The following is a 13336-nucleotide window of genomic DNA, read 5'->3' as shown; positions in this document are numbered from 1 at the left end:
AGCCAATCACATGACCACTTCAAGATGACAAAGCGACAAGGTGATATATACCAGTTTTTAAATAGTGTTGATAGGCCACGTAAAACCAGAGTCATGATAAACAATATATACGTGTGGTTTTTTTCTGAATACTTTTACTGTCTAAGGACAGCGCTAGCAAGCACTCCCTGCTTATGAGCAAAAAATTAAAAAACAAACAAAACCCCAAAACAGCCCTTTTGTGTTGGTGGAAAAATGTACAATGTCCACCTATGACAAATGATATGGCAACATGACATTTGGTTGTTTAGGAAGAGGGGGAAATTTTAGGAGTGAGAGAGAGAAAGAAAGCAGAAAAAAGAGAGAGTGTGAGTTTTGAGATGTGAGAGATTTGTTACGTTTAGCGTGTTTGGAGTGTGTAGTTAATGTGTTGTCTTTTGTATAGTTTTGTATTGTGTGTGAGAACAATGAGGCGACTGCTGTCTCCAGGTAGAGATCAGGAGTGATACACCTGCTGCTGTCAGACCTGCAGGTATCAGGCTGTGATGTTCTCTTTATAGTGAACAGAAATTTTTGGAGTGGCACAAATAATTTGTGTGGCATCTTATTTAATGCAGGACACCTGATTGTTATGCAAATAGCTTGAAATGGTTATAAAAACAAGGTAAAAGATAAAATGGGTGCAAATAACTTTGTTTTTTGCAAACTTTGTGTATAAGATTTTAAAACTGTTTATATTTGCATTTAAAGTTATGAAATATGATTCATTAAACATGTTTGTGGTTGTTACAGTAAAAAATATAACTTTTTCTACTCTGATTTTATGTTTTTGTCTGATTTTAGATCTATTGTGTTACTACAGTATGTCAAAATGAAAACATAACTGTAAACTCAGACATGTTAGTTTGTGCTGAAAGGATGATACCAAACAAGGCAAAGTAAATAGTTTTTAAAGGTAAAATGTGGAGGGAAAATCAAAAGTAGTTAAAAATGGCCAATTATATCCTGGACCAAAGAGGGTTTAACGTTTTTTAAAGTAACGCAATACTTATTTTTCCCAGTAATTAATTAATTTTAGAATCTTGCAATTCAGTTACTAACTCAGTTACTTTTTTGAAGAAGTAACTAGTAACTATAAGTAATTACTTTTTCAAAGTAACTTCCCCAACACTGGCCAGAGCACATTTTGAATAACACCATGGGCATTTCAGATTTCACACAGGTGGTTCCTTGTTACACTCTAGAAATGGAATGAAGGTAAAGACATGAGTTTTTGTTATATACTGCTCAAATAAAGTATAGGAACAATTTGAAAACACATCAGGTCTCAAAGGAAAAAAACATGCTGCATATTTATACTGATGTGGGCTGGGCAAGGTGTTAAGAACGAGAGGATGCCACATCATTTGATGAAAAAATAATTATCAACCTACAGAGAGCTGAATTCATAGATATGCAGAAAATTAAAGTGAAAAAAACAAACAATGCAGCACGCCAGTGAACTCACGAAGTTTCACTGCAGCGACTCAAAATGGAACTCAGTAGTTTGTATGGCCCCCACATGCTTTTATGCAAGAACAACATCATGCTCGTAATGATACAACGGCTGGTGTCCTCTGGGTTCTGCTTTCACAGGTGGACTAGGTCACCAGATCTCTGAGCTCCTGGATAGTTTGAGGCGCAACCTGGTGGTAACAGATCAACTGAAACATAATGTCCCAAAGGTGTTCTTCTGCAAGTTTCAGCCTTTGGGAAGCAATATATCTAGTTGTGTGAAAAACTGAATCTCGATTGCATAAATGTTTTTTTTCTTTTGGTTGCCCTTTAGGGGTGACTACAGTAGATCAGCTGACTCCATCATACCCCTGTCAGAAACATCTTCTTCTATCACACCAACCCTCTGCATGTCGCCTCTCACTACATCCATGAATCTTCTCTATGGTCTTCCTGTTTTCCTCCTGCCTGTCAATTCGATCTTTAACATCTGTTGTACAATATATCCGCTATCCTCCACCTCTGTTGACTGCTGTTTGACTGAGGAAGAATAAAGTAGTCGTGGTAAGCCAATCACATGACCAATTCAAGATGACAAAGCAACAAGGTGACATATACCAGTTTTTAAATTGAGTCATGATAAAATATATATACATGGTGTTTTTTTCTGAATACTTTCGTCACGTTTACTAAGGACAGCGGTAGCAAGCACTCCCTGCTTATGACCAAAAAATTAAAAAACAAAACAAAAACACCCCTTTTGTGTTGGTGGAAAAATGTTTGTTGTTAAACTCCAGAAATAGAATCAAGGTTTTATTAACCCTCTGTGTGCTGTACCTCCAAATTACATGACTGATTTAAGCTGACATACTGTAGCAAAAAGAAAAATTCAGACTTGTGAGGTTGTGCTGAAAAGAATAACACAAAGCAAGGTGAGGAAAAAATAAATAAATAAAGCAATTTGAAGGTGTAATACAAATGTAAAATCAAAAGGAGTCCAAAATGGCCATTTATGTTTTGGACCTCAGAGGGTGAACAAATCATGAAAAATTAGGTTTACATTTTTGTTCATGCCAGTGCAGATTCCTGACATTTTGTGTAAATTTAAGCATGTAACAATTAGATTTTTGCTAACAAAAAAAGTGTGAAACTTAAGTTAGACTCGTGTTTATAAATGAACCACCCATGTTGTGTAGCTTTCTGGATTGGATACTTATTGGGCTACATACTTATTTATTATACAGGCTACAGTACATAAAATCAAAATTCGCATTTTTATGTAACTAAAATGTTTAATTATGTGGGCTACAGAAAATAATTAGGTTATAGACAATATTTATATGAAAAACGTGTATACTTACTGCATTTGAATCATTTTAACCATATGTAACCACTTGCACATGTGTTTAAAAAATGGCTTTACTTTTGCCACCCCCACTTGATTTCCTTCTTTAGAGCCATCCCTGGGTGGTCATGTGATGGTCTGGGGCTGCTCTGCTGCTCCAGGACGACTTACTGTTATTGATGGAACCATGAATTCTGCTCTGTCAGTAAATCCTGAAGGAGAATGTCCCCCATTAGTTTGTGCCTCAAAACTCAAGCACATCCAAAACACACCAGTAAATCCACCTCTGAATGCTTATAAAATAACAACAGGAAAGTTTTGTTATGTCCCAGTCAAAGTCCAGACTTTAATCAGATTGAGATGCTGTGGTACAACCTTAAACAAGCTCTTCATAGTCGGAAACCCTCCAGTGTGACTGAATTAAAATAACACTGCAATGGTGAGTGGATTGTGTTGATTCTTGCTGCCACTCTGCTCATTATTTAAATACCAAAAATGAAAATCTTTGGTAATTATTATATACCAAGTGCTTCTGCAAGAACAATCAGAGTTAAATGAGAGACATTTACTAGTTCAGTTTCTTATACACCTTTTCATTATTTCAACCCTCTAGTACAGAATTAATGACCTTTCTCCTGCTGTTCCAAGTCACACGTAGCTGACTGATATTGCAATCAATCAGATTAAAATGAACAAAAGAAAAAAATGGAAGAAAAAAAATGTTAAACTGTATTTCATGGGTTAAAAATGAGTTAAAACATTTAGGAAAGTTTCTAAAATTGAGCCACATGGAGTGTGCTTTTTTATCTCTGACATTCAACATGAATCCATCAGAAGTACACGTAGCATCACAGTTCCTCCTCCTCAGGACAGCAGCAGGTTAACAACAGTTACAAAGTGACGACCTACACCGGGAAACTGATTTGAATAGTTAGATTTTAAAATCATGATTTCACATTTCATTTCCAAATCCAATACAAACTTCCCTGAAATAGCCGGGAATCATGATGTGACCTCTTCCATATATTAACTTTGCACGTTAACAGTTACCCAACATAATATTACACGGTACATCAAATCATTTCATTAAGCAGATGCAACAAGACAGATTTGTAAAGGCTTCTGTGACTTTTGAAACTTTTCTCTTGTGACTATCAGACAGTTTGATTTTCCTGGCGAGATGCTTTTTGTGTGCTGAATATCTGAGTCCACTCTTCAAGCTTTTCCTTTACAGCACTTGCATCAGGTCGGTCTTCTGGTTTCTCAGACAGCAATGAGTTAATAATTTGCTTCTGTTTAAAAACAAGAAAAAACACAGTGTATGTGTAATGTCTTGTGCAGTGAAACCTCTGATAAATAATAAATATATTTAAAAAATGCATATGTTGTGTCCAGACAACTCAGCAATCAAAGAGGACCTTTTATAACTGAGTAAACCACTTAATGTAAGTTTTATCACTACTCTGCTGATGACCATCCTGTCAAAATGTAAGCATAGTATGAATATGGTAATTTACCTCTTTGGTAAAAGTCACTGAAAACTCTTCAGGGAACCTCTGCCTTCTGACGCCAGGCCAAATCTGGTGTTAATGAAGTGATTAAAGAAGAAAGAGGACGTTAGTTTATACAATAATTGTTCCAATTACACTTGTTTGAAGAATGAAAATATTTAAAACACACAAAAAAGCTGTGCCAGAAGAAACAACCTACAGGTACCTAGTTATTGGTATATAATAACTCCATGCATATGCACAATGGTTAACATGACTGCAGTGAATCTCACCTTTGCTCTTTCAGAGTAAGTAGAAAGTTTCCAAAGGAGTTCAAAGAATATCAGCCCCAAAGCAAACATGTCCACTTTTCTGTCGTACTTCCTCTCAGTCTTCTGTGATAGACAAACAGACAAAGGACAAATGTATGTGATGTCATATTTTTCTCAATCACTGTGCTAAATGTTACAGTTATGCTTGAATTAAAAAAATCTTTTCATCTTTCAGTTTAATTGCTTAAATTTGAGGGTCAAATAAAATTCTGCGGGAAGAAAAGCTGATGGTTTTACAGCTCTCAGCACTAAAGAGAGGTGAGACTGAGCTTTAAGTGTGAAAGGCTCACATGTAGTACTTAGGCCAATTATAAAATCCTATTTGTTAACCAATGAAACACAAGAAGTAAACATTATTGTCAGTATAGACCATCTCACTTGTTCAGGAGCCATGTAAGATGGAGTTCCTTTGCACACTGTTCTCTCTTCATCATCATCATCACTGGTGACCAGACCAAAGTCCCCAATCTTCACTTCTCCTTCCACTCCAAACATGATGTTTGCAGGCTTTGCATTCAAAAGAAGAACATGAGGTATGTTTGAGCAAAATTATCAAAGAGGTATATTTATGTTTATTTATTTGATCATTTCTAGGGACCAAAAAATTAGCAATGATGTTGCACAATCTATTGTTTGATAGTTTCATGAATGCCCTAAAAGCAGATTTAAAAATAGTCAACAAAAGTCTGTTATGTGTCTCAGGGCGCCTAAAGACCCTTGTCATAGTAAACCAGAGGACACATTAAGGGGTCACACACTTGAAGTACCTTCTAATTTCAGCAGAACAATTTTATTTTGTCTTGAAATTCGCTGCATTGTCTCACCTTAAGGTCTCTGTGGATGTGGTTCTTGGAGTGAATATACTCGACTCCACAAACTATTTCTTGAGCAATTCTCAGACTTTCTTCTCTTCGCTTGGAGTCTTGTTCACTCTCTTTATTCTTCTCATCAATCCAGTCTCTCAGTGTGTTTTTGGCACATAACTCCATCTGAATATACAGGAACTTTGTCTCGGGGTTATCTGCAGTGCTAAAAATGTAAAAAAAAAAAGAAAAGGAAAAAGTGATGTAAATATTTAACTTTAACCTTTTAACAAAAAGTTAATATATAAAAGTAGGTCCACAGGACTCACTGTGAAGAGGCGTAACTGTCATAACTGTCTCTAAGGTCCCACTCGTATCCAGTATCCTGCATCCAGAACGTGTAATATCTAACAATGTTACGGTGGAAGAGGTCTGATAATGTTCTTACCTCTCGAAGAGATTTTCTGAAACACAATAAGAAAAGTGTCAGTACAGAAAGTGCACAAGTACTGTACATATAACACTGAATGCTGGAATCCTACTGTGGCATACTTAACTCTTTATAGCAGCCGACCTTCACAGCATATTCTATCTTCAACTGTTTATGTCTTACTTTGTAAACAGAACCAAAGGCCCCCTTACCAAGATGCTCCAAGGGTTCAAATTCTAAAGTAAACCTGTGGACAGCAACAACACATTTATGCAACAATGTAACGTAATGATCAAATACAGAAAGCTCTTATAAACTTCAGAAATCAAAATCCTAGATGGCAGCATGTCTGTGTGTGTGCTGACTGATTTCGATGTTTCTGAAAACTACCAGTGATTTTGGCAGGTTTTTCTACACGGCACGGTTACTTGACACTTACCCTTGACTAATAATTAAAAATCCTGCATTGAACTGATAATTAGACTGTGGTCATTAGATTGCTGCTGAAGCTAAAAAGTTCTCCAAGTTGACCTCAAGCTATGTCAAGCTGTAGCTCCATAAGAAACAACTGTTTCCAATTCGGATGTTTCCTTCTAAAGGAAGGATAAATCCTCCTTTCTCATACAAAAAAGGTAGACTTGCATAAATGACCACAGGGGTCTGTGCAACAGTGACTTTTTGGCCATGATGCCTCCTCACCTTCTGGAATTGGACTGGCAAAATGCCTGACGGGCCCAAAACCCAACACGAAAGAATACATAAATGATATTGCTCCTTTCCGACCTGCGTTTGCTACTTTTGTGGATCTGTAGTTAACGCCATCACAAAGGCTGAGACTCCTTTTCAGTGCTCTTAAATTGTAATACCGTATGAAATGGATCATGTACAGCTAATGGGACTCAGACCATTGAGTCATTCAGCAGTAGACTTTTACACCCACAGTGTAGGAATGAGTGCTACCGCAGGTCATTCTTACCAGCAGCTGTCAGACTCTATAACACAGTTTAACATCCTTTGGATTATCTTACTCATCAGTTTGTTTGTTCATTGCACATTTTATACATATCTCCGTACAATTTTTTCTATATATATTTCTGTACATTATATACGATCTTCAGTTGATTATGTATATAGGACCACTTTGTGTCTTCCTTTTATATTTTATATTTCCCCCTGCTATAAAAGCTGTGTAACACCCAAATTTATCATCCGTGGGATAATAAAGGTCTATTCTATTACCTATCCCCATACTATTCTCCTCTGTGGACTTGACCCGTATGATTTGTGTCATGGTCCTTCAGGAGAATTTTACTTTTCTTTCACACAGATGCCATGATTTTATCATAGATTTAAATAATAAAAAATAATGTCCTAGAAAATCTTTTAAGCAGAGGTGCTCAACTGCTCTGTTACTTGTTATTTCTGGGAATGTTAAACCAAATACTGGCCCCAATTTTAGTGAAAGGTTTAACACTCCTCTGGATTTTAAATCTAGATAAGGCCTCACTTGAATGTACATAGCTTATGTTCCAAATAAGTTTGCTTCATGTGTGGACACATTCTACTGATGCTAATGTTAATGTTTAACCTGAAACCTTGTTAAACCAATGCATTACCAATAGTGTTATCAATAGAGATTGCGATATTTGTCAAACACAAATTCTATGTAAATTTTGCCTCTCTCTGAGTAAGCAATTTCAGGTTTTGATAGTTTAAAAAAATCTACATTAGTTGTTGATTAGTATAAAACACCCTCAGCTGTCAACGGTGTGCTAACCTCTTTAATGAAGTGCTAATCTAAATTCAGTCTTCAGGAAATATTTCTCATGAGGGACTTCAACTGGAACTGACTGCAACTCTCTAAATCTCTTTAAAATTGTTGAAAGTGTCCAGAAAAATCTTTAAAATCTTTCATCAATTGAATTATTTTAATCCAAGTTATATTATGATCATAGCATTATAAAAGCTTTTCAGTGAATGATTTAGTGCAAAGATGGGGTTAGAAAAACTCTGTCTTTTCCTTTTCTTTTTCATGAGACAGTTTTACTGTGGAAAAGAAGTGCTTTGTCCTTAGTCCTCATCACAAATAGAAATATATGCCTTAAACTGTGATCCAGTGCACATCAACCTTTCAACTACTCACTACTACAAGTCATTCTGAGAGCAAAGCACTTTTAGCCAGCCAGCTTTAGGTTGCTCTGTATCATCCGTGTGGTACGCTGGAGCCACTATCAGGGACAAACAGAGACTGCAGCGTGTTGTGCGCTCTGCTGAGAAGGTGATTGGCTGCAGACTCCCATCTCTGCAGGACCTGTACACCTCCAGGACACTGGGGCGTGCAGCTCGGATCTCAGCTGACCCTTCTCACCCTGGACACAGTCTGTTTGACCTGCTGCCCTCAGGCAGGAGGCTCCGGTCCATTCGCACCAGAACCTCTCGCCATAAGAACAGTTTCTTCCCCTCTGCTGTTGGACACATGAACAATAACCGTATGACTGTTCGCACCACAAACACATGACACTGCACTGTCATGTGCTTTTAATTCTTTTAATTCTTATTTTTATTTTCATGTCTATTTAAGCATTTATGACAGTATGTTTGCACTGAAGCACCGCTGTCATGGTCCTGGGCCATGTTGGCCCAGTATTCTTAGTTTTCATGTATTTTTGTATTTTGTTCCTTATGTGTTTTCCCCTTGTGACTTTTATTCCCTGTGTGCCCCTCTATGTATCTGTGAGCCCTCGTCTCCCCTCCTTGTGTTTTATTCTATGTTTTCCCCAGCCCGTTATGTCTGCGTTCTCCCCGTGCTCTCTCTCCTCCTGTTTGAACCTCTGTACTTCCTGTTTTACTTTGCCCGTCTCCCGTTAGTGTTGCGTTCACTCCTGCCGTGTCTTGTTATGATTATCAGTGTCACCTGTGTTCCCCGTGTGCTCCCACTTCCCTCGTTAATCCTCTGTGTATTTATGTCTGCGTCTCCCTCAGTTCTGTGTCGCGTTCTCCCTCATGCTGTGTGTGATTCCCCCTGTGTTTCCTGGTGAGCTTTATGTTAGTTTTTCCCAGTTTAGTTTTGTATCTCCTATTATCTTTTTGTCAGCAATAAAGCTGCTTTTTGAGTTCATCCCCTGAGTCTGTGAGTTTTGCGATTGGGTCCTCATCCTGCCTGCCACACAGCCGAGCCATGACAACCGCAGCAATTTCCTAATGTTGTAAACCTGCTCAACATTTGGCAATAAAACCCTTCTGATTACTGATTCTGATTCCTGATCAGTCTTTGTGATGGTAATCTATTCCTTATATTTACCTTTCAGCTAGGTTTAAGAGTTCTTAAAATAAATAGTCAGTCATAGGAATGATTTATTAGTTTGTTTGTTTTTTATCACTATGTAAAGTGTATTTAATTATAAGTTTGCTGTGAGTTGCAAATGAACCCCAGTCAATGAATTGCAAATTAAAATGGACAAAAGGCAGGGAGAGGTACTGATAACCTCGCAAGAGTTTTTCTAAGCAGATGTTCACAACAAATATGTTGGAGCCCAACTGATACTCTCATTGGCCAATTTGTTTTTTGAAAAACTGCAGATACTGATAACATCTGTGATTAGGCTAAGATTTACAGGTATCAGCTGAGCTCTGTTTTTCTTCTTCTATTTGTTCTTTTGATGAGGTACTAATTATATACATAATATTGATTCTTACTGAGAGCAACGCCACTAGCTATTTGCTGGTATGTTTTTTCCCTTTTCTTCAAATGTATCTTTCTTTGTAGATTCATAAAGTTTTGTATGAATAAAACAAGTTACAAACTGGTTTGAATGAGTGGTTATCTCGAATGGCCTTTGTTATGGATTCAAGTTAAGATTAGACTTTCATTTTCTTCTTTTCCTTTGTTTTGGTGGTTTTAAAACAAAAGCATTGAAAAAAAATCAACTGGATTTTTTTAAACGGCACTGACTTGAATTTAATTAATTTCCCTGCATGATCTGTTAACTTGAAAAACAAAATAAAAGCCAAAGCAGATCATTGTCTAATGGAGATTTAAAATAATATCAATAACCCTTTTAAAATTTGAAGGACTGGTCTAGACCTCACCCACATATAGACAAAGACTAAAATCACATTTCTGGCAAGGCTGACATGTTTGGTTCCTTTAACGAGCATCTGATGTCCACAAAACCCTCAAAGTTTTAGGTTCTAGGAAATCAAGAGGTCCAGATAATTTGAAACTTTTCTTTTTTGGTACATAACAGGCAACATTGTGAAGCTATTTTTATTGATCTAAATGAGGTATTTGACACCATTTATTATGAAATTTTAAAGTAAAGACTTGTCAGTGCAGTGTTGTTAGAAAAAACTGAATGGTTTCAAAGTTATTTATCTTGCAACTATCAGTGTGTAAGGATAGAATAAATCACTTGCTACCTCCCTTAATGTAACAAAAGAACTGATGGAAGGTTAAAGTGCTACTGTTATTAATTTTATATATAAACAATCTGGGTTATAATATCACTACAGCAAGAACTGTACAGACTGAGTAAGTATCTGAAAGTCCTATTAATCTTTTGAGGCAAGAAATAGACTTGTTGTTTTCACCTTTATGTTTGTACTTGATTATGGGGATTTGATTTACAGTATATAGAATGCTCAGAATGCTTGATTCTGTCTATCATGGAGCAGCGAGGGAGATTTAAGACCATAGTCTAAACCAGCTTGTGGGGATAGGTTAATTGGATAATCCAAATTGTCACTAGGTGTGAATGTGCGAATGAATGTGAGTGCGAATGGTTGTCTGTCCCTGTGTGTTGGCCCTGCGACAGACTGGCGACCTGTCCAGGGTGTACCCTGCCTCTTGCCCTATTACAGCTGGGATAGGCTCCAGCGCCCCCCGCGACCCTGAAAAGGATATGCGGAAGCCGATGGATGGATGGATTTAAACCTTTCTCTCAGGACATAATACAACAAAAACATGAGTTAAATCAGAATAGCAGTTTCTTAGTACTATTTCTTTTTCCTTATTTAAAATACCGTGATACAGTTGGCATCTCATTCTGGCCATTTCCCACGTTCTTGTCTTTGGCATCCTCCTTAAAGAATAAAAAGCATACATCGATTAAAAGGATAAAATTTGCTCTGATCAGCTGTATACTCTTTAAGAACTAGGGCATACAACCACATCTAGTAATATCAGTAAGTTTATCCCTCCAAGCTGGTCCTTTTAATTACTTGTAAAGAACAGATTGTCTGTTGGAACCTTTAATCAACTATATCTGATGAGACAAAGTAAAGATAAAAATATAAGCACCTTGCTTGACTGCTCCTGAAGAACAAACCAGGCATGTCGCGCTGCACTTTGTTTGGCTTCTTTGATACTCTTCCCCTTCCCCACAGGATATTGCTTGTTGTTAATCCGTAATTTGTAGAAAAATCTGAGATGCAAAGAAGTTGAACAGTACATTAACAGTTTGCTGAACATCAGTCATGAGCATCCAGTGTCTGCAGTGTGTATTCAGAGTCCAGTACGTCAGGCATACTCACTGACGTTTATCAGGTGTGCCACATATTTTCTCATCAACAAATGTATAGGAGCAGTTTTCTCGCTGACAGTAGTCATTGATAAGTCCTATGTAATTTGTCTCCACTAAGCTGGGGTCTTTAGAGTTCACGGTCAGGTTTTTTGTTGTAGTACTGTAAAAAACAAGCAGTAAGAAACTTTACTATGATGCAGATGCCACGATTAAACAATACATCACCATTGTTAATTACTCACCACAGATCAAAAACATTCTCACTCAAGTCCTCACTTTGTTGACCTGATCCATCGCTGTGATTCTCATCTGCAGTCTTGAAAAATATAAAAAGTACAATTTTAATGTGGTTATATTAAAATGTTTATGTTTTAGGATTATGATCAAGCTAGAATGGCATGGACTGAACTATAACTTACATCTGTAGTTTTGTTGCCATTTATTATGTCGTATACGAGCTTGGCTGCTTCCTCCTTAGCTTCTCTTGCCGTTTTCCCAGAGACTGCTGGGTACTCCTTATCACCAACCATGAAGCTACACCACCTAATGCCATAAAATAACATTTATTTAATCTATTTTACATGAGCACAGAATAGCTATAATTGAGAAACAGTCAGGAGGCTTACGGGATAGCATTATTTGGTCCAGGCCTTGTTGTCTCCATAGGCTTTATAGTCAACCTGTTTCTCTGGCCATATTCATTGAGCCAGCATATGAAGTTGATATCTGTCTCAGCTGGTGTAGAAGCTTCTGCTGCATTTTCTGTCTGTTAAGGTTAAAAAACAAACAAACACCATGGGCACATGCACCACTTATTTTTCTCCAACATGCTAAAGTTAAATAAACTTACCAAGTCCTGACATTTACCATCCAGCAGGCACCTCAGAGCATTTTCAGCTGCTTTAAGCTTTGCATCTTTTTTGGTCTTCCCCACACCTTTGGGGTAGTCTTTACCATCTATGATCGCCTTCTGGCTAAATCTGTAGAGGAAATGACCTGTTAGGGTTAGGTTGCAAGAAATAACTTGAATTTTCTCCTTCCACTTTTAACCTCTGGGAGGCAATATTTCTTTATGATGAAACGTGAGATGTAAATTGCGTGTATATGCAATATATATATAGTAAGACATCCTATATATACAGCAACAGACAAGCAGGTGCAGTTTTAAAACGGGTTTCCAGTGCTTTGCTGGGCTCTTTATAATAACATGACTATTCAACTAGTTAGAAATAAAGATTTGGCAAAGCATAGCGCCATTATAGAGCCTTTGGGCCTAACAGCTATTATTTCCTGTAATTGAAAGACAGATTAAAATTAATTTAAAATATAACTGCAAGGTAATAAAGGCTTACGACTACACCAGTCTGTATTTGATGTCACCATCATTACTTGTGCATTTTTCCGATAAGATACATAAGTCCTCTTCTTAAACTGTACTGATTAGCTTTGACTTACCGTGCTATCAAACACTCATCTCACCCAATACTTCTATTATCGTCGATATATTATAATGCTCAAAGCTCTCAGGTACTACAAATGTACTCACACTTTATTATGGTCTGGGCCGTCAGAGCCAAGGTACTCATACTTCAGCTTCAAGCGATTTCTCTGCGCATACTCGTTTAGTTCAGCTACGTAGTTTTTAGTTGCCATCATTAATGACTCGGCAAATGTAACAAAATCCCGGTGAGAGCACACAAAGCTCACAGTACTGCTCCCGTCCCCACTTCCATCTTCCTTCTCCGACTGCGGTCAAGTATGTCCATTGTTTGTTTCGATTCAGCTGACTTTAGGCATCAGTAAGTTTCGGTTTCTTCGTCCTCCCCTACGTGGTAACAGAGCAGTCGAAACCAACTCCAACTTGTCGCACATTAGCGACGTTCTGTGTACGGAAATGCGCAGCACATTCAGCTGTCCTGCGGTGTGCAGAGAAAGCCTCTG

General features: G+C 37.5%; 1 protein-coding gene across 1 annotated transcript; it reads right to left on the bottom strand.

Annotated features, from left to right (window-relative positions):
* Nucleotides 1-3149: 3149 nt before the first annotated feature.
* On the bottom strand, nt 3150-13264 carry LOC146620199 (interferon-induced, double-stranded RNA-activated protein kinase-like). The gene is made up of 15 exons (XM_085368825.1): nt 12942-13264; nt 12246-12375; nt 12022-12161; nt 11815-11938; nt 11638-11711; nt 11406-11555; nt 11173-11296; nt 10896-10954; nt 6001-6120; nt 5773-5907; nt 5465-5669; nt 5019-5147; nt 4602-4703; nt 4336-4398; nt 3150-4110 (listed from the first exon to the last, which is right to left on the bottom strand). The coding sequence occupies exons 1-15, from the start codon at nt 13049-13051 to the stop codon at nt 3973-3975; spliced, it is 1803 nt and encodes a 600-aa protein (XP_085224951.1). The 5' UTR covers nt 13052-13264; the 3' UTR covers nt 3150-3972.
* Between the last annotated feature and the right edge of the window lie 72 nt (nt 13265-13336).

The sequence above is a fragment of the Diplotaxodon limnothrissa genome, linkage group LG13 (assembly GCF_057381915.1).
Source record: "Diplotaxodon limnothrissa isolate DT_005_m linkage group LG13, D_limnothrissa_male_GT1.1, whole genome shotgun sequence".
Classification (NCBI taxonomy): Eukaryota; Metazoa; Chordata; class Actinopteri; order Cichliformes; family Cichlidae; genus Diplotaxodon; species Diplotaxodon limnothrissa.
This window is presented reverse-complemented; position numbering and strand designations above follow the sequence as displayed.

Bases quoted from the DNA above. Each gene is read 5' to 3' on its own strand.
- LOC146620199 (XM_085368825.1), bottom strand. From the start codon at position 13,051: ATGATGGCAACTAAAAACTACGTAGCTGAACTAAACGAGTATGCGCAG. The intron at 11,939-12,021 runs GTAAGCCTCCTG...TTATGGCATTAG, and splicing joins GGACCAAATAATGCTATCCC to GTGGTGTAGCTTCATGGTTG. The intron at 5,148-5,464 runs GTGAGACAATGC...TTGAATGCAAAG, and splicing joins ACATCCACAGAGACCTTAAG to CCTGCAAACATCATGTTTGG.